A 27,400-nucleotide genomic window follows, 5' to 3' on the forward strand; every position below is an offset into this window, starting at 1 on the left:
CAGTAGTTAAGTGTGTTGCACTCCAGGACAGGTTAAACTGAGGGGCTATTTTATTTGCGCAAATAAGCATTTGCCTAATAAAAGGCCCCATTAGTTAATGTTAGTTATTGCATTAACCAATAACTAACTAATATATACAATGAAAATACTTAGCACTTATTAATCTTAGTTAACATTAATTTCAACATTTGCTAATGTGTGTGTGTGTGTGTGTGTGTGTGTGTGTGTGTGTGTGTGTGTGTGTGTGTGTGTGTGTTTGTTAGTAAATATTGAAATTAAAATCAACTAAGATTAATGTGCTTAAGTATTTTCTATTGTAAGTTAATGTTAACTAATACAGTTAGCTAATATTAACAAATTAAACCTTATTGTAAAAAGTGTTACTATAATTTTTTAATTATTAATTTATATATATATATATATATATATATATATATATATATATATATATATATATATATACATAATATTATATTTATTTATTTATATTTATTATTTATTTATTTTATTTTATATATACCATATTTTTTTGAATCACATTTAGACTAAATATATTACAATACTGATCTGCCTGCTTTGACACCATTGCACGAGAATTGAACTGAGCTGGTTGATCACTGTTTTCTTCTAGATCTGATGTACAGCTAAAACTAACTTGTTTGCATTATTTTATCACTATAAAAATGCTTTAATACAATATGTATGGTAAAAATAAAGGCAACATGACTTAAGTCCTCTGTGACTTCATGGCAGATGCATTTTAATGATTTTTAACAACAAAAATGAATGTGGGAATATACTGTGTGTGTGAAATATGACTGTATTTCTTCCATAATGAAATTGAGATATATTGAAAACATTTTCATTGAACACAATGTCAGTTGTCCATATGTAGGCCTATGTATTGAAAAAAGTATTTTACAATCTAAATTTCTAAAATCTTATTAAAGTCATTCCTTAACATCTTTGGTAAAATGATTGTACTATATCTTGCAAACTGAAGCAGTATTTAGGATTTAGTTTTGCACTAAAAGTGCAAGTATACAGCTCACACTGACGCTGTGGCACTAATCTTCTGTTATCTCCCTCTTTTATCTTTCTATAGTCAGTCATAGACTATCACCGTCTATTTTGGCTTGGTACTGTGACCCCCTTTCTTTTTGAAAAAAAAAGAGTCATAATTCTGTTGAATAATTCAAAGGGGTGAATTGAGCGGCTCTAGAGTTTCGACTGGTTATTGTTCCTGGGAGAGGTCGCTGAATGCTGGTAAAAAGTGAACTCTTCATGCAGAGTACTCATCACCTGCCAAGTTCTGTTCATTCAGGCCATGGTCCACTGCTACAACATCATCATCATCACACACACACACACACACACACACACACACACACACACACACACACACACACACACACACACACACACACACACACACACACACACACACACACACACACACACTCACACTCACACTCACACTCTCACTCTCTCTCCTGTATGCATGGACACTCATGCTCGAGGCCACAGAGTGAAGGCCACCTAGGAGGAGGATGCCACGGCACAAACTCATCGCATCTGAAAGTGACGGTAAAGATGGCTATTTCTTTCTATGTGTATTTTATACTAATTTTAAAAATGCTATATTTTTTATCATATTATACTATATCTTTAATACCATTTTAAATTATTTTGCAGTTATCATATTTTATTCAGCGTAATTCACAACTAACAACTGATCATTTCAACTTATTAATTGTTTTTTTTTGTTATTAATAAAAAATAATGTAATGTTGTTTGCAACGATTAGCAGCTTAGCAAAGACATACTGTCTTTTCCTTTTTGTCTGCCTCAGTATTTAAAAATAGATCTGAACAAATTGTGATAAAATTATTTGAAAGATTAAGTTAAAAGGGCAATATATATATTGTACTTATTTAATTTTTTTATGCAAACCTATTGACTTAATCATATATTTCAACTGTGCTAAATACCAAGTTGTTCATGCAGAAAATATGAACTTTAAATGTGTGTATGTAAACTTGCAAACATTACTTTCATCCTTTTGCCCTTTGACCCCTGTAAGAGGACAGTTTGCATCGACACTGAAGATGAAAAGCACCATTGTGCCTATTGTCCGACACAACTAAGCATGTAATGACCCCGGTCAGCACTTACCGGTCTGGTTACACTGTGGTCACAAACAATACAGCAAACGCTAAACAGCTGCTGGGAACCCATGTCTGACCTTTTAGGACTTAACAATGTCTTCTAAACAATGTCTACACTTGTGTCTTGCTCTTTTTGCTTATTTTTTGTTTCGTTTGCCTTTACAGTGAGCATTGAGGTGGATGAAGGTAGGGAGGTTGACTGCTTTCGGTATGCATGTTTGGTTTGTTTTTATTATATGTTAATCTGTGTGCAACATTTTTTTTGTAGGGAAGGACAACAATTTTAGCATTTACTATGTAGAAGTGGAGGAAAATCTTGAGGGAGGTAAAGAGAAGCAGTTGACACGAGATGACAAACGGAGGAGAGAGAGAAATGGTGAAGCTAGCAGGAGAAGAGCTTCAGAGAAGAGAGCAACTGAGGTGGGTAATAAAAGAGGAGAGAAGAAGCACGATAAACGGCACAAAACAGCAAGGAAAGAGGGTGAAAAACATGGGAAAAGGCAAAGAAGAAAGGATGCCGTTGCAGAGGAGGCTGAGGAGGAATCCAGCAAGGAGAAAAAGAACATTAAAAATGAAAGAACTAAGACTTTAAAGCTAGAGGATGAGAAGGAAAAAGATGAGAAGAAGAAAAAGAGAAAGAACCATGATAAAAATGAGGAGGAGGATGAAAAGCATGGAAAGACAAAACAGAAAGAATGTCATGACACGCCCTTGAAGCAAAAGAAAAAGAAAAAAAAGAAACCAGAAACAACGTAAGTTTGTATTACTTTCAGAATCATTTTAGTAAATTTAGTTTTGTAATAATCTATTATTAATAAACTATCATTTAGTAATAAATGTATAACCACAAACTTCCGTCAGTAACAAAAAAATGTAAAAGTTTATAGTTAAAAAAAAGTTTTAGCTTAATATTTTTTTCTTTTTTTAAATGATGTTATGGAAATATGATTAAATATTTAAAAAATATATTTATTGAAAATTTAGGACATTCAGAAAATTTGTTTAAAAAAAATCAAAAATCAAAAATAAAATCAAAAAATCTTTTTTAAAAATTGTTTTACTATTAACATAATTTATATTGGAAATGTTGTATTAAATTAGAAAACATAAAACAAAATAGCAAACATTCCCATCTCAGACGTTTCGCTCAGCGCCTGCATCAATTTCTCCCTCCCAGCTCCGAGTCTGAGTCAGAATCTCAATCCGAATCTAACTCCGAGTCAAATGACAATGAGGCAGTGGGAGTTTTGGGGTCTCTGACCCCAGAGGAGCTGGAAAAGTTAAAAGAAGCCGTGGATGAAAGGAAAAAGCTTATTGCCACACTGAAAGGAAAGCCATGGCCCATGAGGAAAAAACTAGTTGTCCTTAGGTATGTCACTGCTGTTATTTTATGTGTATGTACACCAGCCTTCAAAATGCCAGCAGTTTGTGTTCTGTCTCAGGGAGTCACAGGAGTTTGTGGAGAAATATGAAGGGGCTCTGGGAAAGGGCAAAGGCAGGAAGCTCTATGCCTACAAGGTCATGATGATGAAGGTAAGGAGATGAACGCTGTGTGTGACTGTGAAACTAATGGAGCTGAAAATCTTCTACAGCTTCAGAGTGATCATCATTTGTCTTTTGTACATTAATTGCAGAAATGGATGAAGTTTCAACGTGACTTTGAGAACTTTAAGACTGCATGCATCCCATGGGAGATGAAGATAAAGGAAATAGAAAGTGTGATGAATCTTAGTTTGGCCTTTGTCTACCCCCTTCTGTGTTTCTTCATATTTTTTTGTTGTTGTTTTTTTCCCCCTCATCTTTTTTCATATACAAACTTATTTTTATCTCCTTACAGGCCATTTTGGCTCATCGGTTGCTTCTTACTTCATATTTCTAAGGTGGATGTATGGCATCAATATGATTTTATTTGGACTGACGTTTGGGCTAGTGATGGTTCCAGAGGTGAGAAATATATTAAAATAACATAAGATATTATTTAGTAATGAACACCACATTGTTTCCTTCAATGTAACTAGCTCTTTCCAGGCTCTTATGGGAAAACCGTATGGTAGTTTACCCAGAAAGACAGTGCCCAGAGGAGAAGAGGCCAGTGCCATGAATTTTGCAGTGTTATGGGATTTTGGGGTAAATAGTCTATATGATTATACACTGCCATTCAAAAGTTTGTGGTCAGTAAGATTTAAAAAAAAAATGCATTATACTTTTAGTCAGCAAGGACATGTTAAATTGATTAAAAGTGAGATTAAAGACTTTATACTTTGTACTTTCTATTCATCAAAAAATCCTGACAACATTTTTCTAGATTAATAATAAGAAATGTTTTATTTCTGACATCACCATGTGACACTGAAGACTGGACTAATGATGCTGAAAAATTCAGCTTTGCCAACAAAGGAATAAATTACTATTTAAATATAGATTAAAATAGAAATCACTTATTTTTAAATGTTATTTATATTTACTGTTTTACTCTTACAGACTCAAACCTTTGAACAGTATATATACCTCACAGTCCGAGTATGTCATTGATCTTGCATCTTAGTCCAACACTTTTTTTTCAGGGCTATGCCAAGTACTCTGTCCTCTTCTATGGCTACTACAACAGCCAGCGGGCCATTGGGTGGCTCAAGTTCCGCATGCCCCTCTCCTACTTCCTGGTAGGAGTAGGCACAGTGGCGTATAGCTACATGGTGGTAATCAGGACGTGAGTGCTGACAGCCTATTGTTTATCCATTAGTCTTGATGTCTATATCAAAAATGTTTATAGGCTATATGTTGAGTGTGTAAGCACTTTTCTGCCATTTAACCTTTTTTTACCGAACAGTATGGCCCGCAATGCAAATGAAGAAGGTGGCGGAGATGACACAAGCTTTAATTTCAGTTGGAAGACGTTTACTAGCTGGGATTACCTCATTGGGAATCCTGAGACAGCAGACAACAAGTTTGCCTCCATCACCACTAGCTTTAAGGTGTGTTTCTTTTTATTTGTGCTGCTGGCCCCAAATCAATTTTGTCCACAATAGAGGAGTTAGTTAGCCTAGCAATCTAGACGCACCCTAGCGGCAGCAAATTTAATCTGCCCGCAAGTGTCGTCTAGGAACTCTCAATACCCTTCTGAGCTGTATTCCTCACAATCTGGACGGGCCAATCACATCGTGTATAGAGTCGGTGGGCAGGGCCATAATGACGACGGCCGTGCTTCTAGTAAACACAGAAACTGGCGAACGGCGGCGGTCTTTCGAATCAGCTTTGACCGCGATTCTGGAAGACTTGGAGTTAAGCTTTTCTCTGAGAAAAGAACAAAGAACGGCACTGAATTCATTCTTAAAAAGGGAAGATGTGTTCGGAGTTTTGCTGACCAGATACGGCGAATGTTTAATCTATCAACAAGCTCTGTTTCACCTTCGTTGCTCTGGTTGGTGTAGCGCTCTCCTATCGCGTGCAGAGGGAGTTTGAAAGACAACCGTTTATCCCGCCCCTCGGATTGAGCCCCATCTATGGTGAGTTTCCAGACCAAACATCTTGATGTGGGTCTGGCTTGTCAGGCTAGGAGTTAGTTCAATCCAAAATGAAAATTCTCATATGAATTACTTACCCTAATGTCGTTCGACACCCGTAAGACCTCCGTTCATTTTCGGAACACAAATAAAGATATTTTTATTGAAATCCGATGGCTCCACCAATGTCATTTCATGTCTCAAGACCCATTAAAGGAACTAAAGACGTTGTTACAAAGCCCATCTCACTACAGTGATTCTGCAATAATTTTATGAAGCGATGAGAATAGTTTTTGTGCACAAAAAAACTAAACTTATGGGCCGAAATTAAAACAAAGTTTTGAACGGTTATCAATCAGCGTATCGATTCATGATTCGGATCGCCAATGTCACGTGATTTCAGCAGTTTTGATTGATACGCGATCTGAATCATGAATTGATACGCTGATTCATAACCGTTCTAAACTTTGCTTTTTGCGCAAAAAAACTATTCTCGTCGCTTCGTAAAATTATTGTAGAACCAGGGTCTTGAGAGAGGAAATGACATTGGTGTCAATTAAGGCCTGTCTGAGCCATCGGATTTTTAACAAAAATATCTTAATTTGTGTTCTGAAAATGAACGGAGGTCTTGGGTGTTCAACAACTTTAGGGTAAGTAATTAATGAGAGAGTTTTCATTTTGGGGTGAACTAACCCTTTAAAGGCATAGCATCAAAATAACTTCTGAGTCAAAAAGAGGGTGCAAATGTTAATGGGAAAATAGATTAACTGTTTTTGCCACCATAAAACCTCAAGTAAAATATAACATGGGAAAAAATATTCTCCTTATTCTTCAAGGAGGAAAAAATAAACTATAATAAAAAGAATGATATGACCCCTTTAATATGGCCTATCTTAGCTTCATAATAAATTCAGCGCTTTAATAGGAGACCATTGTTGAGGAGCAAGAGAGCAGAAAAGATGACAACATCCACCTGACAAGATTCCTTAGAGTGCTGGCCAACTTCCTGGTGCTCTGCTGTCTGGCAGGGAGTGGGTACTTGATCTACTTTGTAGTACGCAGGTCTCAGAAGTTCGCTCTGGAGGGACTGGAGAACTACGGCTGGTGGGAGAGGAATGAGGTCAGGCTAGTATAACAATGCACAGTGGTAATCTTTTTGTTAATCAATAAAAATGACTTTTGCATGGTTTTACATACCTTCAGGTGAACATGGTGATGTCTCTGTTGGGAATGTTCTGTCCAATGCTGTTTGATGTAATCAGCACTTTAGAGAACTATCATCCACGCATCGCCCTCCAGTGGCAGCTGGGACGCATATTTGCCCTTTTCCTGGGGAACCTCTACACATTCATTATCGCTCTCATGGATGCCATCCAACTAAAGGTACAGCTTCATTTAACAAAGACTAAAGCCCTCAGTCCCATCTTCAGATTTCCATCATTCCAGTTCCCCTTGGGCTACAGATTCTGTGCTAAATCATCTTCTTATGAAGGTCATTTATTCTCCTAACTGTCTCATATTTTCAAGAGGGCAGAAGAGGAGATTGTGAAGACAAATATGACAATCTGGCAGGCTAACCTGTACAACGGGACTATGCCAGACAATTCGACTGCTCCTCCGATCACAGCGCACCCTGCTGATGTTCCCAGAGGGCCTTGCTGGGAGACAATGGTGGGACAGGTAGGGAATAGTGCTTCAATTCAATTCTTTTAGGTTAAACTACAGTTCAAAAATTTGAGGTAAGTTAAAAAATAAATAAAATTGCGCATTAAATTGATCAAACGTTGACAGTAAAGACTTTTGCATTGATACATTATTTCTATTTCAAATAAATGCTGTTCTTAGAACCTTCTACTTTCTATTTTTGTTTTCAAGCAGGAAAAATGTTTTCAACATTTCTAATTATTATCAGCGTGTTTCTTCAGCACCAAATCTTTATATATATATATATATATATATATATATATATATATATATATATATATATATATATATATATATATATATATATATATATATGAAAAACATTTCACAATATACATTTTGTTTGATCAAATGAATGCAGTCTTAGTGAGCAAAAGTAACTTTTTCTTAAACAAAAAACATAACAAAAATCTTACCCACCCCAAACTTTGACCAGTATTGTAAGTATAATATTTGTAAATACACTGTAGGCCTATATATTTTATTAAAATTATTGAAAAATAATTAATGGAAATAGTTAACGGAAAAGCAAGTATAAATGCTTTGGCATTCATTTGATTTTCTACTCAGCATAAAGTTATGCTTTACATAAGATATACTGCTTTTATATGTTGGACAAATATTGACTGTATGACAAATAATAGAAGGTTGAGGTTAATTTGCTTAACATCAAACGGTTAGAGATCATCAGCATTCTCTGCGTCTACAGGAGTTTGTTCGTCTCATCATTTCTGACACAATGACGACTTACATCACTCTGCTTATTGGAGATTTCATCCGTGCCGTACTGGTGCGATTCCTAAACAACTGCTGGTGCTGGGATTTGGAGTATGGCTTTGTGAGTATCCACAACACATAGTCACATACAGAAATCACTGTCAGGGATTCCCTCTCACTTTGATCACTTGCCTGGATGAGATAAAGGCGTGGATGAAGCAAAACTTTCTGCAGCTAAACAGCTCCAAAACTGAAGCTATCCTAGTCGGCACTCCACTTCAGGTCCAGAAGTCCGTTATCACCAGCATTGCTTTCTCTGATCAGGTCATTCCTCTTTCCACTTCAGTCACGAATCTGGGGGTCAGAATGGAATCACAGCTTACTTTTGAAGCGCACATCAAACACCTGTGTAAGACCTCCTTCTTCCACCTCAGAAACATTGCCAAACTTCGTCCCATTCTATCGCTGGCTGATGCGGAGAAGCTTGTCCATGCCTTTATCTCCTCCAGGCTGGACTACTGCAATGCGCTCCTTATTGGCATCCCTAGCAAAAATCTCCAGAGGCTGCAGTGTATTCAGAACAGCGCTGCTAGGATCCTCATGAGGGTGCGCAAATACGACCATATCACCCCCATTCTAAAATCACTCCACTGGCTTCCTGTGTCGTTCAGGATCGAGTACAAGATCTCTCTCCTTACCCACCAGTGCATCCATGGTGATGCTCCCTCCTATCTCAAGGAACTCCTCACCACACAAACAGCCACTCGTAACCTCCGCTCTGTTTCGCTGTATCGCCTCAAAACTCCCACAGCCAATCTCCGTACTATGGGGGATCGGGCCTTCTGCTCTTCAGCCCCCAGTCTGTGGAATGCTCTCCCTGACCACCTGCGGACTCCACAGACTATACTTTTAAGCGTGGTCTTAAAACCCACCTTTTTAGCAGAGCTTTTAATTGACTTTTAATTGACTTGCTACTTGTTTAATTTATTTTATTTTATTTTTCGGTTTTATTTATTTATTGTTGTTGATTGTTTTGTTTTTGTTTTTAAATTCTGTAGCACTTTGAGATTTTGTTTAATATAAAGTGCATTATAAATAAAATTTATTATTATTATTATTATTATTATTTATAACTGAAGTGTGCTTTCTTTATTAGCCATCCTATTCAGAGTTTGATGTCAGTGGGAATGTTCTGGGGCTGATCTTCAACCAGGGAATGATCTGGTGAGCAATATCACCATTATGTAGCATGCTTTCTTTCCTAATTAAACCAATATACCTCTAAATCTCCAAAAATCTTTGTATGTGTGTTTTAGGATGGGAGCATTCTATGCTCCATGTCTTCCAGCATTAAATCTTCTACGGCTTCACGTCTCGATGTACCTGCAGTGTTGGGCGGTGATGTGCTGTAATGTGCCTCAGGAACGGGTCTTCAAAGCTTCAGGCTCCAATAACTTCTACATGGCCATGCTGCTGGTCATTCTCTTCCTTTCTACATTGCCTGCTATATACACCATTGTCACCATTCCCCCCTCCTTTGACTGCGGACCCTTCAGGTTTCTTTCTCTTTTTTTTTTTTGTATCAGGAATGGTGGGAATTATGGATATGGTTTAGCATGAGACCTAAGTAATAGTGTTTAATAAATTGGTCAGTGTAGTTAAAGATTTTAATCTCTTAAATTAACCGAAGTATATTTATTTTATTTAGTAAATATATTTATTTAAAGTGATAGTTTCACCAAAAATGAAAATTACTCACCTTCAAGCCATCCTAGGGTGATTCGACTTATGAAGAAAGTGTACCGCAGTTCAAAACGCTTATGCTATGTCCGGCGTCATAAATATTTTTCCGTAAGTTAAATACTGAACGTGGTCTGCACGACGAACGCTAGATATTTTACTTCATAAAGTTTTAAATATGGATATTTTTCTTACACAAACCCATTGATTTACTTCAGAAGACCTTAATTAATCCCCACCCCCCTGGCGCGTGGCCGTGTGGATTACTTTTATAATGGATGGATCCACATTTTGGGCTGCCATTTACCGCCATTATAAAGCTTGGAAGAGCTAGGCTAGTTTTAAATATACTATAACTATATATATAACGATTGTATTCATCTGAAAGAATAAAATTATATACACATAGGATGGCTTGAGGGTGAGTATAACATGCGGTAGTTTTCATTTCTGGGTATTACAATTTTTGAGCGAAGGTTTGCCGAAAAGTCAAGTCCTGCAATGGCGGATCTTTAACGCTAGAGCGCAGCAGAGTGCAAATCTACAATTTTCTAATATCCCTTTTCTCCTCCGCACAAAATTTAAAGGTCGGAATTAAATAAATAAAGATAAATAAAATCCAAAGATCAAATATAAAAATAAATAAAAGCATTAAATATTTTCAAATCATAGTTACGTTGACGAGATTGAATCCAGCTACTTATTTGTTTGTTACTTATTGTAACAAACTAGAGATTTAACTAGAACTTTTTTTTTTCTGCAGTGGGAAAAACCGCATGTTTGACGTGATTCAGGAAACCCTGGAGACAGACTTCCCTGCCTGGTTCAGTAAAGTGTTCAGCTATGCCTCGAACCCCGGACTGGTGTTGCCCTTTCTTCTACTCTTGGTGTAAGTGGGAATGTCCATGTATATTTTTTTGCAGAGTTTTTTTCCAATGCACTCATACAGATGTGTAGCTAATGTCACGTTTCCCCCTGTCGTTTTAGTCTTGCAATATATTATCTGCAGTCCACTTCTAAAACATACAAAAGGGTAAACATGGAGCTGAAAAAGAAACTTCAAACAGTAAGTATGGATTCTCAAATTTGGGAACCCCAAATTACTGTTACTAAATGTTAGTTTTACAGATGAAATTATGTAAACTTACCACTAGGTGGAAGCACTAACATTAAGCTATCATTTATACACCGATCAGGCATAACATTATGAACATTATGTGAAGTGAATAACGCTGATTATCTCTTCATCACGGCACCTATTAGTGAGTGTGATATATTAGGCAGCAAGTGAACATTTTGTTTTCAATGTTGATGTGTTTGAAGCAGGAAAAATGGGCAAGTGTAAGTATTTGAATGAGTTTAAATGGACTGCATTTATATAGCGCTTTTAACAGACCCTATGGTCATCCAAAGCGCTTTACATTTTGCCTCACATTCACCCATTCATACACCGACGGCGATGTCAGCCATGTAAGGCACCATCCAGCTCGTCGGGAGCAGCTGAGGTTAGGTGTCTTGCTCATGGATTCTTCAACACTGGGTCAGGTGGAACCGGGGATTGAACCACCTTTTGGTTTTTAGACAAACTACATGAACCACTGAGCCACTGCCACCTATAGTTAAACAAGTACCAAGTTGTGATGGCTAGAAGACTGTGTCAGAACATCTCTTGTGGGATGTTTCTGGTCTGCATTGGTCAGTATCTATCAAAAGTTGTCCAAGGAAGAAACAATGGTCAACCGGCAACAGGGTCATGGCTCAAGGCTCATTGATGCATGTGGGGAGCAAAGGCTGGCCTGTGTGGCCCAATCAAACAGACAAGCTGCTGTAGCTCAAATTGCTCAAGAAGGGCAGGTTCTGATAGAAAGATGTCAGACTACACAGTGCATCGCAGTTTGTTGTGTATGAGACTGCATGGCCGCAGACCAGTCAGGGTGCTCATGCTGACCCCTGTCCACTGCCGAAAGCGCCAACAAGTGGGCACATGAGCATCAGAACTGGACCACGGAGCAATGGAAGAAGATGGCCTAGTCTGATTAATCACCTTTTTTTTATATCACATGGGTGGTCGGGTACATGTGCATCACTTACTTGTGGAATCCATGGCAACAGGATGAACTATGGGAAGAAGGCAAGCCCGCAGGAACAGTGTGATGCTTTGGTTGGGAAACCTTTGGTCCTGCTATCCATGTGAATGTTAATAAGCATTGTTGCAGACCATATATACCCTCGGCGGTTCAGGGCTGTTTTGGCAGCAAAAGGGGGAACAACACAATATTAGGATGTTATGCCTGACTGGTGTATATATAACATTCATTTATTATAATTTTTTTCACACATAGACAAAATATATTTTACATTATTTAAATAAAATTGTATCTTTGGACATAGATCTGCTCACTACTGTTACACAATCTGTTGGTCATTTAGTGCCATGTCACTGAATTCTCCAATTTTGTATTTACAGCAAAATGAGGAAAACAAGAAAAAGAACAAACTTGCAGCCTTAAAGGCAGCCAATGAACTGGAGCAGGCAAAGAAAGCAGGAGAACAGCACAGCAACAGCGCCTCCGATTTGGGTGAGAGCACATAGAACGGGTCACAGCTCCCATCAGTCAGTGCACTAGACAGCATCTTGGAACCGGTGCTGAACTTTCCATTAATGTTGAAGAGTTAATGTGCTGTGTTTGGACAACAGGTGGCCACAGTTTTAAAACTAACATGCCCTTGTTTCTGTATAACAATGTTGTTCTGAGACAGCAGTTGAAAGGTCTCTCTGCCTCCTCTTTCTCAGGAGTGAATGAAGAAAGCAGTAGCCTGATAGATGAAGCAGGGCATCACAGACAAGCTGGGCAGAACGGTCGCTTTATTCACCCATCACAGAGTCGGCATACTCAAAACTCTGGACCTCCTGTCACCTCGACCCACACAACTACCAGAACCCCTGCATCCCGGGGCCACACATCATCTGGACATCTTCCAGGTCACCCACATCAGCCACAGAAAAACTCTCACTCAAACAAAAGATAAACATCACAGATGTGAATCTCTATATTGCACACACAACATTTGGCACTTATGGCACTTATTTTATTTCTTGCTGATATTGTAATACAGTATAATCCTGTGTCTAGGCCTGCAGCACATGTCATGAATGTCTCCTTGAAGCTCAAGTTGACTATGTAACTCTAGATTGATAAGTCTTGTCTCTGTGAAAGAGAAATGACTGCTCTTGTTACACACAGGCCAAACGGGGGTCAAACTATCTCGACTTATATATTTTGACTCATGTTTTATATATATTTTTAGTTTTAGAAAAAAATGCTTGATTGTTGGTTTACATGCCAGCTAGTTATTAAACTGCAGCAGCTAAAGTGAGCATTTGTTTGACTGTGTTCTTCTGAGAGTTACAAAGAGGTGAAACACATGCAACTTATTTACAGTGGAAAGTGATTGGACATCTACGTCACACTTAAAAATGCATGAGTGTCATTGCATTATATGACAACATTTGAAACCAAATGGCGTTTAAGATGGCAAGAACGCACTTGTCAAAAACAAATGACATGACAAATTCAAATTCACAACAAATTGTATGTGAATTTTAGGTTCACAGAATTACATAATCACATAAAACAACAGATTTTTTAAATCAAGACAAAAGACACTTTAACAGCTGGTTTTGTTTGCAGATTTCTTACTTTTTTAAGTGTGACAAAATGCTTTCCGGGGGGCCAGTGTAACTGTCAGCGTCCTAAGAAACCCAAAATGCATCCTTAGGGGTCGTTCACACAAAACATGGTTTTCCGTTACACTGTAATACTATTCCATTGTTTTTTCAATGAAAAAGCGATATATGGATGTCTTTAACGGTTGCATTTGTGTCTTTTGCAGCATTGCAAGCATGGCAGGGCATTATAACGTGTCTCTAGACTAATGGTTTTCTCATTGCCATTGCCCTGCAGAGTTTAGTTCCAACCCTAATCAAACACACCTGAACAAGCTAGTCAAGGTCTTCAGAGTTACTAGAAAATTCCAGGTAAGTGAGTTTGATCATGGTTTAAGATAAACCCTCCAGGGCTGGGTTTGAGGAACCCTGCTCTATATATTGCACTTCTTTTCTCGTGCCACTGCCCTGTCTCACTAGACTGGGTAAACCCAGCCCGATCAAATTGATTTTCACCATGCAGCTCAGGCTGGAAACCTGTACATACTTTTATCCTGCTTCTGTTACAAATTTGCAGTTACCATTCGCAAACCGGCTTATCCACCAGGCACGCTATTGGCGGGTTTTACACAAATGATGGCTAGAGAAGCGATGGATCATGGTCTTATTGGTTGAAGGACCATCCAAGCGCTTAACGAGTCATTTGAACTATGCCCATTGATCACGTCTCTTGTGGTCAGATTGGTTGAAGGACTATCCAATTTCGTACCAAGTCATTTGAACTATGCCCATTGATCACACCTCCAATACAGAGCAGACTCCCCAGACCAATGTTCAATCTTAAAAGATTGAGCTTGGTTTGGTGATAGCCAGACAACCGCCTCACGATTTTATAAGCAAAAAAAAATTTCTGTGTGAACTGATCTTCTGAGGATTTATGTTACCCACTCAGTGAAAATTGCTACCAGCCAAATTGCTATCAGACTACCAGGATAAACATACATGTGGTGTAACGTGGTTTGTGTCCATACATACCCCAACTGCTAAACTTACTTAGCCCCCATAGATCTGGAAGCTAAATCATGCCCACCATTATGCCCACCATTATGTCTCTCGTCTCCATTTCATTGTTATCCTATTCTCAAATCCATGCAGCTTTATCTTGATCAGCGTGTCAAGTGACCCACAACATTTCCATGCGCAGTACTGTATTCTCAAATCTGCTCTCAGCTCTAGGGGTGTCTAATGTCCTGGATTATTTTCCAACAGCCACAGATTTGGCAGCAAATATGCATGTGACTCGCTTGCCATTCCACGGCCCATGCTGCTCTGTTTAGGGTTACGCTGTGTACAATGTATGTGAGGGGAATTTGTTACAAACCCACTAGAATATGATAAAAATAAAAGAATATTAAGAATATTAATTCATCCTTAAAGAATATTATTTCAGCACCTTTTTTGAAGATGGATCGAAGAGATCTTACAACCCTTAGAACCGCATGATATCCCTGTATCAAATCTTGACGGTTATTTATTGAATTGGCACATCAGTTTCATTAACAATGCAAACGGTCATTCATAATTCATGGGCAGACTTCATTAAGTATTAACAGGAGTCATTTGAGATTTTGTTTATTTGTTCATTTAGGGAGTCATTGTTAATTGAAGATACTACTCTTTTTAAATTATTTGAGTAATAAATCAAAAATAGTGATGGCTCATTACCGTGTTAATGATAAAATTGAATTCATTCAATTATTAACTGAACCATTTTTAAACTTTCACTTTTAAACTACTTTTTGCTTTTTTAAACTAAACTTAATTTAGACTACTGTGTTTTATCCAATTGCTTTTTCTAATGTATTTGATTTGATAAAATGTATTAATCTCAACTGGAAGTAAGTAATATAATAATAATAATAATAATAAAAAAAAATAGAAACAAAATAAAATGTTTGTAGATTTTCCACAACGTTTTTTGCATTTATTGTGAACCTTCCTGTGAACCATGATAAGGTCTTCACAACATCCTGTAGCTTACTTGAGGCCGCCACAAAGAAGTCACTTTTATATGCTGGACATCTGATCTGTGTGAATGTAGTTCTGTTACCGGATGTTATAGTAGTAGACCTCTTGTACATAATTAACTCAAAACAATTTAATGGTATTCGGCTGCTGCGCTGTGTCTGAACAAGAAGGTTAGAAATTTTACAAATTGAAGAACAAAGACGGAAATCTAACTAAAGTTAAGCGTAGTTCAACTATAGTTCTGTATATAAATCTGGGTTACACTTTATTTTAGGGTGACGTAGCTACAATGTATACTTACTCAAATAAGTACTGAGTAATATTAATGAGTAATACTACTTACATATAGAGTTATGGTTTGGGTTAGGTTTAGGGTTAGTTACTTGAACTTATGTATAATGTATTGTTATTATTATAGTAAATGCATGAATAGTAACATGTAACTACGTCACCTTAAAAACAGTGTTAGCTGAATCTATTGTACTGTAATGGAACCAGGAAAAAAAGGGTGTTTTTTCCCCCTCTTTAACTAAGGTCCAAAAAGTACATATTGAACCTTTTTTTTAATTATTTTTTTTTATCTATTAACATGAATTGATTAACATTAAGGATTATAAACTTCTCTTAAAGAATAATTTAATCAGAGCTTCACATTATTTCTGAGACTATTATTCTTATTTTCCTATTTTTAATTCTAGAAAAAATATTTCCAGGAATTTATCATGAAACTCGTGAATACTTTTAGTACTTCATTTAGCCAACCTGTTTGTGTTTAGGTATCTTGAGAGACGCCTTGATTATTCTGATTATTTGTATCTTTAATCTGCCCTGTATACTGGCGTTTTGTTTGCTGGCTCTCACGGCTTTAGATCTTGACTACCATTTATGGTAGTCAAGGAGACATTTGATTCCTTTTTTAGGAGTGGAGAGCCTGTTAACAGACCCACCTGACTGTCAGGTGTGTCATCAGCTCTAGATGCCTCGCAAGACTGAATAGCAGGTCTCAAACTCAAGCCACCAAGATGCCACGCAGAAAAAATGATATTGCGATAAATGTGGATGATGGTAAGTAGATTTGAATATCAGAAGAGGATCATTCTAATGCATATTGATTCAATTTGGTTCAGTGTGTGGTTGCACTTTATTTTACAGTATGTGCACTTACATGTACTTACAATGTATTTACCTAAGAAAATACCGGATAATATATTATATATATGTATATTATATAATTATTGTAATTTCTACAATAAGCACATAGTATGTACATGGGGAACAGGACTGTAAAATAAAGTGCTACCTAGTATGTACTAGTAGACGGTTTGTTTCAGACACAGCCATCTACATATGAATAGGTTGGACAACTATTTCAACTTTTATGTACTGTTCTTATGTAATATTTATATTCTAATATAGTGTAGTTGATGATTTTGCAACTGGTATAGGCATATGTTGTGCTGTTGTGTTTCATGCTGTTATATTTTTGTGAGTGAGAATATTTCATGCGTGCAATGAAGTGCACTTAACTGACAGAATGTGTTAAATAGTTGTGTAATTGAGTTATTGTGAAAGTGTTTTAAAATAATTCTCATAACATTAATACAGTGTATGTGTGTGTGTTTCAGTTGGGATGGAAATCGATGCAGAATATGATAGTGGAAGTGATGGTAAGTTTTGAAGGTAGCAGGATTTGTTTTGCTAATATATTTCATTTTTATTAAGATAATGATTTATCATTATATTATTAATTTTGATAATATTCAAAAAATATTGTATTATTTTTTATTAATTATTATTTTAAAAGTGCAAGTCATGAAGTCATCTTACATAATGTATTTATGTTTTCTTTTTCAGTGGATTCAAAAAGAAGAGCAAAAGGAAGGAATAAACCGAAGCCTGCAGCTCGAGGAAGGAAAGCCAAGCCAGCAGATAGTGAGGAGAGCGAGGAAGAGGAGGACGAGGCTCCACGGAAGAGGAAAGGCAGAAAGAAGAAGGAAGTAAGTGAAGACGAGAGTGAGGAAGAAAAGAAGGGAAGAAGAAAGAAAGCAGCAGGTGCGAAGAAGAGGGCTGCTAAGAAAGAGGACTCGGAAGAGGAGAGCGAAGAAGAAGAAAAAGGAAATAAAAGAAAAGGAGGGAGAAAAGGAACAACTAAGAAGGACAAAGAGGAGGAGAATAACAAGGAGAAGGGGAATGGAAAAGCAGCGGGCAAAGGAGGGAAGGATAAACATGAAGACAAGGATAAGAAAAAGAACAAAGGCAAACACAGCAGGTGCAGTATTCTCTAGCCTACCTCTGCACGCCACACACACACACACACACAGTGCCGTTCAATACTCTGAATACCTCCACAGCCATACACATCTATTGCCATCAAATAACTTTTGAATGTTCTCAACTATTCATATTACAACTTTTTGTGATAAAATGCAGCCAAGAAACTAAAACCACTGAACATCCACAAAAGTGTTTTTATCATAATATTATATTGTATCGTATTGAGATTGATTGATATACTATATTTATTTAAAGATTAAATTATTCACCAAAACTTGAATTCACCCCATATACGTATATAGATGTGTTGTGTGTGACATATTTATTGGATGATTGAATCCTCCAATATAAAAAAGTATTATAGAGCCAGACATTTTTCTTTTTTTTCAGCAACCAATGTAAAGTAGCATTGTTGTTATTGGCTATACACTTTTGGTTTCATCTGGACATTTCATTATTATTCTTTTTTTTCATTTTGCCTTCCAACTGATGATCTGGAAGTGCTTTTCATGGCCATCCCGCTCACTAGAACTTTTGCACAGACATGACTAGAACTCATTTTATGTACCAAAACAACAATATCCTTGTGGAATATACTGTTAAACTGGACTTAAAGGACTGACTGCTGACTCTTGGGTCTCGGCTTTGTTCTGCAGCGGTTCATCCTCGGATGACAACTCAGATGAGTCTTTGTCTGAGGGAGAGATGGCCCGACTAAAAGAAGAAGTGGAGGAAAAGAAAAAACTGATAGCGACACTTCGGAACAAACCCTGGCGCATGAAGAGGAGACTCAAGTGCCTGAAGTAAAATGGATTTCCTTCTACTCATTGTTTGTGCTCTTGTGTCAGTTACCTCTAACTCTAACTGAAGTTCATTTATTTAGCATGAGTTTCATGTTTGTTTATATGCTTCATTAAAGCTTACAAGCTGCTGTGCTTCTGCTTTCTTGCATCTTCATGTCTCCTAATGCACTTTAAGCTGACGTTTAAAGGAGCTCTTCTTACTGGCTTTGATAATAATTTTTTGGAAGCATGGAAATAGTTTGAATCATGACCAGTATGACGTGGGGCTTTTAAAGGTGACAAAAAAGTTTAGGTAACAAATCCCCATCAACCAAAATGCGTTTGATTGTACTTTGAGATAAATCACTTGACACAGAGACTGCGCCAATGCATTCATTACCTATCATTACCTAGTGGCCTCCGCCTGAACCTTTACCTCAGACTGCCCAGTGGAATTGGCCAGTGTGGGTGACAAGTGAGAGTTTGGATAAGTGCCCTCAAAAGTTAGTAGAGACACACTGAAAAAGAAAGCATCGATAACATGGGCCCTGCAAGCTTTATGGAGAGAAAATATGCCACAAAGCGGACACTCACTTGGCAAAGCTTCTAGATGGGTAACTTCTGGTAGGTGAGATGTATATTACAGTTTCATGAGCTTGATGCTGTTTTATGCATGCGGATGTTTCTTGAGGGCAGTATTTGCATTCATGTTTGGATACAATTCTCTTCAGAGATCTCGTGTACTAAGTGCCATATGGTCATATGGTCATGCCTAAACAATACACAGATGTCGATATAGTCCAGCACAAGCTATAATGATGTGCTTTTTTAAATTTATAATATATTTATATTTATTTATATATTTTAAATAAATTACAATTATCATTGTAATTTTAGATTTAATATTATATAATATATAGATAATATTTGAAAGACTGTTATAGTTTTTATATTTCTTATATTTTCCATTTGGCAACACTTTATTTTACAGTGTTCTTGTTATATACACTATATTGGCAAAAGTTTTGGGACATCTGCCTTTACAAGCACATGAAATTTAATGACATCCCATTCTTAATCCATAGGGTTTATAATATGGAGTTGGCCCACCCTTTGCAGCTATAACAGCTTCAACTCTTCTCGGAAAGCTTTCCACAAGGTTTAGGAGTGTGTTTATGGGAATTTTTAACCATTCTTCTAGAAACGCATTTGTGAGGTCAGGCACTGATGTTGGATGAGAAGGCCTGGTTCACATTCTCTGCTCTAATTCATCCCGAATGTGTTATTTCAGGTTGAGGTCAGGACTCTGTGCAGGCCAGTCAAGTTCCTCCACACCAAACTCACTCATCCATGTTTTAATGGACCTTGCTTTGTGCACTGGTGCGCAGTCATGTTGGAGCAATAAGGGGCCATCTCCAAACTTTTCCCACAAATTTGGGAGCATGAAATTGTCCATAATATATTGGTATACTGAAACATTAAGGTTTCCTTTCCTTAGAACTAAAGAGCCAAGACGAACCGCTGAAAAACCACCCCATACCATAATCCCCCTCCACCAAACTTTACACTTGGCACAATGCAGTCAGGCAAGTATCGTTCTCCTGGTAACCGCCAAAAACAGACTTGTCCATTGGATTGCCAGATAGAGAAGGGTGATTTGTCACTCCAGAGAACATGTCTTCACTGCTCTAGAGTCCAGTGGCGGTGTGCTTTACCCCACTGCATTCGACGCTTTGCATTGCACTTGGTGATGTAAGGCTTGGATGCAGCTGCTTGGCCATGGAAACCCAATCCATGAAGTTATCTACACACTGTTATTGAGCTAAGCTGACGGCCACATGAAGTTTGGAGGTCTGAAGCTATTGACTCTGCAGAAATTTGGCGACTTGCTATCTTTTAAAAAATATTGTATTTCGAGAATTTCTTTAATGGTTTTAGTTAAACTATTACTTTGGTCCCCATACTATTTCCATGTTAAAAACAGTTCCATGGTTGGTTCACCCAACAATGAAAAGTTATGTCATCATATACTCACCCTCATGTCATTTCAGATCAACCCCCTGTGACTTTTTTTTCTAAGGAAAACTATTTGATGGTGAACTATCCTTTTAAGTAATAATGGTTTTACATCCTCTAGTTAGTGAATGGCCCAGTTTCACAGACAGGGCTTAGATTAAGCCAGGATTAGGCCTTAGTTCGATAAGTGGCTTTTATAAATGTGTCATAGAAGAAAAAAAAACAATACTGCTGTGCTTCTTGAAACAAAACAATGGAACTGGCCATTGTTTTCATTACAATTTACACTGACATATTTTAAGAGATGTTTTCAGTTAAAACAGCTCAAACATGCATTTTAGACTGAGACTAGCTTAAATCTTGTTTGTGAAACCGGGGGCTTATGTTCATCCCATCTGCACTATTCACATTCATTATTCATTGATGAGTTAATTAATTGGCTCTAGGCTCAGGTTACAGATTGTGAAGGTTGTGAATGAAACATGATATTTGTTCCTAGTGTTGTCTCTTGTGCTTACTACACAATGTTGAATGTTCATGTTGCGTAATACACGCAGAACCAGCCAGTAAGTCAATGGACTAGTCCGCCGTCTACACAAGTATAGCAACATGCAAAGATCACAACCCCAACAGGATGGCGAGAAATATTTGTGCTCTGTTGAAATCAGAAACAACGAAAATGTCATACATTTTATTTCCATGCTAATACAAGTTTCTATTTATATCACCTGTTAGAGAAGCCCAGGGGTTTGTAGAAAAGTTTGAAGGGGCTTTAGGCAAAGGAAAAGGGAGGAGACTCTATGCATTCAAAGTCATGATGACTAAGGTACGACATTACATATTCCATATTGACATGTTGCAATTTAAATCCAATCACTGAATATTTTTTGGTTTGTTTCTCAGAAATTAATCAAATTCAATAGAGACTTTGAAAACTTCAAGACAGCCTGCATTCCCTGGGAGAGTCGCATAAAAGAAGTGGAAAGTCTGTTCATCTATTATTGTTTTTTTTTTTTTTTTATTAAATCTGTATTTTCTGTAAAATCTGTTGTTTCTTATTCTCTTTTCATCTGCTTTATTCTCACAGGTCACTTTGGGTCATCTGTTGCGTCCTACTTCATTTTCCTGCGATGGATGTATGGATTAAACCTTGTTCTCTTCGGCTTGATGTTTGGACTTGTTGTTATGCCAGAGGTGAGATGTGATGCTAATGTCTTGGTTTATGTGCAATGCTTACTACCATTAGTATTATTGTGAAATATTATTACAATTTCTATTTTCATATATTTAAAGGGTAATTTTAATTAAAGGGTAATGGCAAAGCTGAATTTTCAGCATAATTACTCCAGTCTTCAGTGTCACATGATCCTTTAGAAATCATTTTAATATGATGATTTGCTGCTCAAGAAACATTTTTTATTATTATCATCAATGATGTGCTGGTTAATATTTTTGTGGAAAACATGATAAAAAAAGTGTTTTCAGGATTTTGTGATGAATAGAAATTTCAAGCTAACCGCTTTAATATGAAATACAAATATGTTGTAATATTATACCTGTAAATCTCTTTACAATTTAATTTGATCAATTAAATGCATCCTTGCTGAATAAAAATATAATTTTTTTATTTTTATTTTTGTTAATTGTTCTGACCTCAAACTTTTGTACAGTAGTTTATATTCTGAATAAACCTAAATATTGATCCTTAATATGTGCTAAAGCTATTTTTACAATATTGATATAAAAAATGAAAACATTCATCATGGTTTCAACAACAATATTAAGCAGCACAACATTGATACTGCAAAAAAAAAAAAAAGTTTCTTGAGCGCCATATTAGAATATTAGAGTAATGATGCTGAAAATTCAGCTTTGCCATGATTGTAAAATATATGAAAGTAGTTATTGTAAAAATATTTCACAATATTACGTACAGGGCAGGTATGACCTAATGGTTAGAAAGTCTCAATGCCGGCAGAAAATGACTGAGGTGCCCTTGAGCAAGGCACCTAACCCCAATCGCTCCCCGGGGGCCACAGCAAAAACGGCTGCCCACTGCTCCTGATGTGTGTGTTGAAGGCTTGCAGTGTGTGTGTGTGTGTGTGTGTGTGTGTATGTGTATGTGTATGTGTATGTGTGTATGTGTGTGTGTGTGTGTGTGTGTGTGTGTGTGTGTGTGTGTGTGTGTGTGTGTGTGTGTGTGTGTGTGTGTGTGTGTGTGTGTGCGCACTAATCTGAACGGGTTAAATGCAGAAGACAAATCTTAAATTCCTTCACACCATAAAAGACAAAAATAAAATATTTTCTCTTTGTAGGTACTGATGGGCATGCCTTATGGCTCCCTTCCTAGAAAAACTGTCCCCAGAGAGGAACAGGATACTGCCATGGACTTCTCTGTCCTGTTTGAGTTTAGCGTAAGAATTTTTTACTATTGGATTCTGTGTAAAAGTGGTTGTAAGATTGCTATCGTCTTATTTGGATATTTTATCTTGGCATTTTACAGGGTTATTGCAAGTACTCCGTTCTGTTTTATGGTTACTACAATAATCAAAGAAGTATTGGATTCCTGCAGTTCCGGTTACCTCTGGCATATCTTTTGGTTGGTGTTGGGATATTTGGCTACAGTCTAATGGTGGTTATCAGAACGTGAGTCTAATAACTACATCTGCAGCATTGACAGTGTCACTCTATAGGGTTTTACTCACTGACAATGCTCTTTTTCCTGAAAATGTGGAGCCTCTCTCTCTCTCTCTCTCTCTCTCTCTCTCTCTCTCTCTCTCTCTCTCTCTCTCTCTCTTTTTTCTTTCTTTCTGTCTTTCTTTTTTTCTTATGGCCTTCCTTCTTCTAGAATGGCAAGGAATGCCAATGAAGGAGGAGATGGAGCAGAGGATAGTGCCTTCACCTTTTGCTGGAAGCTGTTTACTAGCTGGGATTACCTTATAGGAAACCCAGAGACCGCTGACAACAAGTTTGCCTCCACCACCACTAGCTTCAAGGTTAATTATAATAATAATAGTATAAAAGAATGGTAATGTGTTTCACTGTGATGTGAAAAAATGTTGGGTCTGCATAGCTAGACTGATTAAATCTAAATCTAAAACATTAACTTGAGTCTTATTCCCTCAGGAATCTATAGTGGATGAGCAGGAAAACCTAAAGGATGAGAACATTCACCTGCGCCGCTTTCTACGTGTCCTAGCCAACGTTCTTATCCTGTGCTGCTTGGGTGGGAGTGGATACCTCATTTACACTGTGGTCAAAAGATCTCAAGAATTTGCCAAAAAGGACAGGAATGAATTGACATGGCTTCAAAAAAATGAGGTACCCCTTTTCTTTGCTTTCAAATGTGATGGCATATTAAAAAAAGTATAATTGTGAAACTGTTTCTTCTTTGGTTAGGTTGAAATTGTGATGTCCCTATTGGGCTTGGTGTGCCCCCCTCTGTTTGAGGTTATAGCGGAGCTGGAAGACTATCACCCTCGAATTGCCCTAAAATGGCAGCTGGGCAGAATCTTTGCCCTCTTTCTTGGCAACCTGTACACTTTTCTGTTTGCCCTGTTTGATGAAGTCAATGCAAAGGTATGGCCATAGGTGGTCTAGTGACCATAAACATAATGAAAAGGGGATATTACTTTGCTTAAGAATTTTGGGATGAGTCCTTATACATATTTCTTTTGTATTGTATGTTAACAGCTTGAAAACGAGAAACAGATAAAAAACGAAACCATCTGGGCTCTTAAAGAACACTATGCCAACTACACTTTACAGCACAACGTCACAGAAAACATTCCCCCTCCAAACATCTCCCCAGCTGATGTCATCAGGGGGCCATGCTGGGAGACAGAAGTTGGCATTGTAGGTACCGTCAGCATTGACATCGCCATCGGCAAACTTGTCAGTAACAGTCAGTGCTTAACCCTGTACAGTGTCGCCTACTATTTTCAATGGAAAGTAGCTAAAGCCTGCTTTACTACATTATTAGTGAATTCAATAGAATACAGTAGGCTTTATGCGGTTAAAATGTGCTGTTTAATTTCCTCACAGGAGTTTGTAAAGCTCACCGTATCCGACATTCAGGTTACATATTTGACCATTCTGATTGGGGACTTCCTACGAGCCGTGATTGTGAGATTCCTCAACTATTGCTGGTGCTGGGATCTTGAAGCTGGCTTTGTAAGTCCAACCTCACACCCTGCTGTTATTCAAGTTACTCATGTCACACTGTGTAAACAAGCCGTATGAGTTGAATGACCTCTGTCAGATGCACATTTTAGTAGTTAAGTTTAGTTGTTAGCATTTTAGCGATGATAGGACGTTCCCATCGAGGGCAGATGGTAGAAACCTGGGTGACTGTGATTATGTCAGGTTAAGTATATTCTCATCAAAAGTTGTTGGTGCTCAGAAATGATTGCTCTATATGGCTTTGCCCTATCGTCCTCATTTTACTGTCACTCGATATAGGTAACATACTACTCACTCATCCGAGGTCAACTGAACACCATGAGAAGGTGGCAGGATAGGTGATAGGGCTGCTTTACAACCAGAGTCACAGAGAGACACACTACACCATTCAGGGCACTTAATTACAGAGACAGAGAGAGAGAGAGAGAGAGACAGTGAGAGGTATCTTTTACTGTGACATCTCTTTTTGTGTTGTCATGCATACAGATATTTATGCATATGTGTGTTTGTGTTTCTGTAGCCATCTTATGCAGAGTTTGACATCAGTGGTAATGTACTTGGGCTCATCTTCAACCAGGGAATGATCTGGTTAGTAGATCATGCGAGTGAAAACACATCATCTCGGTGATGGACAGTATGATGATTTCACATAATGTGCGTTTCAGGATGGGTGCATTTTACGCCCCTGGACTGGTGGGCATAAATGTGTTGCGTCTGTTGAGCTCCATGTATTACCAGTGCTGGGCAGTGATGGCCTGTAACGTTCCCCATGAGAGAGTGTTCAAAGCCTCACGTTCTAATAACTTCTACATGGGACTGCTCCTTCTCGTCCTCTTCCTCAGTCTCATGCCTGTGATCTACTCCATTATGACCCTGCCACCGTCTTTTGACTGTGGACCCTTCAGGTAGCTTTTAAACCTTGACAAGATTTATGTAAGAATCATTGAAAAGACTCACTGTGGTTAAAATTGGGAAAAGTACAGGATGTCTGAACAGCAAAAAAATTATTCCTGTAGGAATATATTTGTTAACCCTATTAATTTATTAAATATGGAAGCCAATTTACACCACATAAGAAAAAAAATTATGGTCTGGTAAATCATAATTATGAGATAAAGTCATCATGGGATTTAAAGTTGAAATTATGACATACTAAGTCATGCGATAAAGTTGAAATTATATATTATGCATGTATTTGAAATGTCATCATTTTGATTTTTATATCATAATTATGTTTTTTTTCTTTTCATTTTGTCTTATGTTGGTGGAAATGGGAACTTCCATAATTAAAGGCAAATTATACTGATACTTACGGCTATTTTTAACAAGTATGTCTTAGAAAATTACAAAAACATTTTACTACAGTATAAGTTTGTTTCATGTTGGTCCATCAATATGGAATAATAAGAAAACCATTTTATACCAGCAAAAAAAAAGGGGGTAGGGGGAAGGGGTGATATAAACTCAGACATTGTTTAGTACCATTTTTCTGTTGAACTATAAATGTCCTTTCTCTCCACAGTGGCAAAGATAAGATGGTTGATGTGATCATGGAGACTATAGAGAAGGACTTGCCACCCTTTATGGCCAATATCTTCAGTTATGCATCCAACCCAGGCCTCATAATTTCTGCAGTCTTGCTCATGGTGTGAGTAGTCACCTTAAGTAAAACATAAAGGTAAATGTTATATGATTTACTTGCATTTGATAAAACTATCTGTTTGTCTTGTCTCTGACAGGTTGGCTATTTATTACCTGAATGCTGTGTCCAAAGCATATCAGAACGCCAACCTGGAATTAAAACGCAAAATGCAAATGGTTGGTAAACATTTTTTGTAAATTATGGTAAAGTTGTCTAACATCAGCAGGGTCAGCTATTGGTCTATATTTGTTCTGCTCTATCATTTAGCAAAGAGATGAGGAGAAGAACAGGAGGAACAACAAGGACAGCACCAACCAGGTGATGAAAGACCTGGAGGATCTTATGCCCAACAAGTCCCTGATTCCCCCTCCATCTGCTGAAGAGGCTGGTCAGTAGGCTAAACCACCCGTTGAACTAGTCATGACATGTTTCTTTTGTCATTTTCCCCCTACTGGTGCAGACATTGTAGAAGATGCTTCCAAAGTCTATTTATTTTTAAACTTGATTGTGGAACAGCCTTCAATCACAATGGAGTCTGACAAACTTGCCATTTTTATTACAGAGAAACCAACCGACCAACTTAGCAAGTCACCAAAAGTGACAGGCAAACCAGGCGCTGCAGCCACTGGGAAAGGGGTACATGTTCAGAGAGATGTGTCTTTGGCTGCGGCAAATCCTCGGGCACCAGTGACTCGCCCTCCAGGTCCCAGGCCACCCGGGCCTCTCCCAGGTAATGGCCGTGGACCTCCACCAGGTCAAGGGATGGGAAGAGGGAGAGGTGGACCACCACCACGAAGATAGTGCTTGAAGAATGTATATTCTTGTGTGTATATATACACACACTCCACAGTCATACTAAATATGGGTCCAAATCAAATTGTAATGCTATTACAGTGAGGCGGTTCTGTAGTTGTAAATATTTTTTGTGTAAAATGTATTTGTATGTTATTAAAATAAGTGCAATAAAGGGTTTATGGATA

The 27,400-nt window shown here is 37.6% G+C and overlaps 2 protein-coding genes across 3 annotated transcripts; both read left to right on the forward strand.

Annotated features, from left to right (window-relative positions):
• The first annotated feature begins 553 nt into the window (after window positions 1-553).
• tmc1 (transmembrane channel-like 1) lies at window positions 554-13,108 on the forward strand. 2 transcript variants are annotated; one of them, XM_067439023.1, is made up of 20 exons: window positions 554-1,587; window positions 2,334-2,354; window positions 2,437-2,920; window positions 3,346-3,537; window positions 3,611-3,701; window positions 3,803-3,884; window positions 4,006-4,112; window positions 4,197-4,295; window positions 4,733-4,875; window positions 4,996-5,140; window positions 6,594-6,788; window positions 6,872-7,051; window positions 7,196-7,348; window positions 8,082-8,210; window positions 9,246-9,313; window positions 9,406-9,645; window positions 10,593-10,718; window positions 10,817-10,895; window positions 12,297-12,408; window positions 12,624-13,108. In XM_067439023.1, exons 1-20 carry the CDS (start codon window positions 1,551-1,553, stop codon window positions 12,857-12,859), a joined length of 2,919 nt encoding a protein of 972 aa, XP_067295124.1. In that variant the 5' UTR covers window positions 554-1,550; the 3' UTR covers window positions 12,860-13,108. The 2 variants fall into 2 exon arrangements, with proteins under 2 accessions (XP_067295124.1, XP_067295125.1); XM_067439024.1 differs by lacking the exon at window positions 4,197-4,295.
• Window positions 13,109-13,555: 447 nt separating this feature from the next.
• Window positions 13,556-27,313, forward strand: tmc2b (transmembrane channel-like 2b). The gene is made up of 21 exons (XM_067439026.1): window positions 13,556-13,868; window positions 16,445-16,589; window positions 17,150-17,191; window positions 17,379-17,793; window positions 18,455-18,601; window positions 21,332-21,422; window positions 21,500-21,581; window positions 21,684-21,790; window positions 22,912-23,010; window positions 23,100-23,242; window positions 23,445-23,592; window positions 23,723-23,917; window positions 23,996-24,175; window positions 24,290-24,451; window positions 24,641-24,769; window positions 25,299-25,366; window positions 25,444-25,683; window positions 26,301-26,426; window positions 26,518-26,596; window positions 26,688-26,808; window positions 26,983-27,313. The coding sequence occupies exons 2-21, from the start codon at window positions 16,547-16,549 to the stop codon at window positions 27,219-27,221; spliced, it is 2,856 nt and encodes a 951-aa protein (XP_067295127.1). The 5' UTR covers window positions 13,556-13,868; window positions 16,445-16,546; the 3' UTR covers window positions 27,222-27,313.
• Window positions 27,314-27,400: the final 87 nt, after the last annotated feature.

Source organism: Pseudorasbora parva, chromosome 3 (genome assembly GCF_024679245.1).
Source record: "Pseudorasbora parva isolate DD20220531a chromosome 3, ASM2467924v1, whole genome shotgun sequence".
Classification (NCBI taxonomy): Eukaryota; Metazoa; Chordata; class Actinopteri; order Cypriniformes; family Gobionidae; genus Pseudorasbora; species Pseudorasbora parva.

Coding starts and splice junctions, on each gene's coding strand:
- tmc2b (XM_067439026.1), top strand. CDS start 16,547: ATGCCACGCAGAAAAAATGATATTGCGATAAATGTGGATGATG. Junction 17,794..18,454: donor AACAAAGGCAAACACAGCAG/GTGCAGTATTCT, acceptor TTTGTTCTGCAG/CGGTTCATCCTCGGATGACA. Junction 23,243..23,444: donor CTAATGGTGGTTATCAGAAC/GTGAGTCTAATA, acceptor TCCTTCTTCTAG/AATGGCAAGGAATGCCAATG.
- tmc1 (XM_067439023.1), top strand. CDS start 1,551: ATGCCACGGCACAAACTCATCGCATCTGAAAGTGACG. Junction 2,921..3,345: donor AAAAAGAAACCAGAAACAAC/GTAAGTTTGTAT, acceptor TCTCCCTCCCAG/CTCCGAGTCTGAGTCAGAAT. Junction 7,052..7,195: donor TGGATGCCATCCAACTAAAG/GTACAGCTTCAT, acceptor CATATTTTCAAG/AGGGCAGAAGAGGAGATTGT.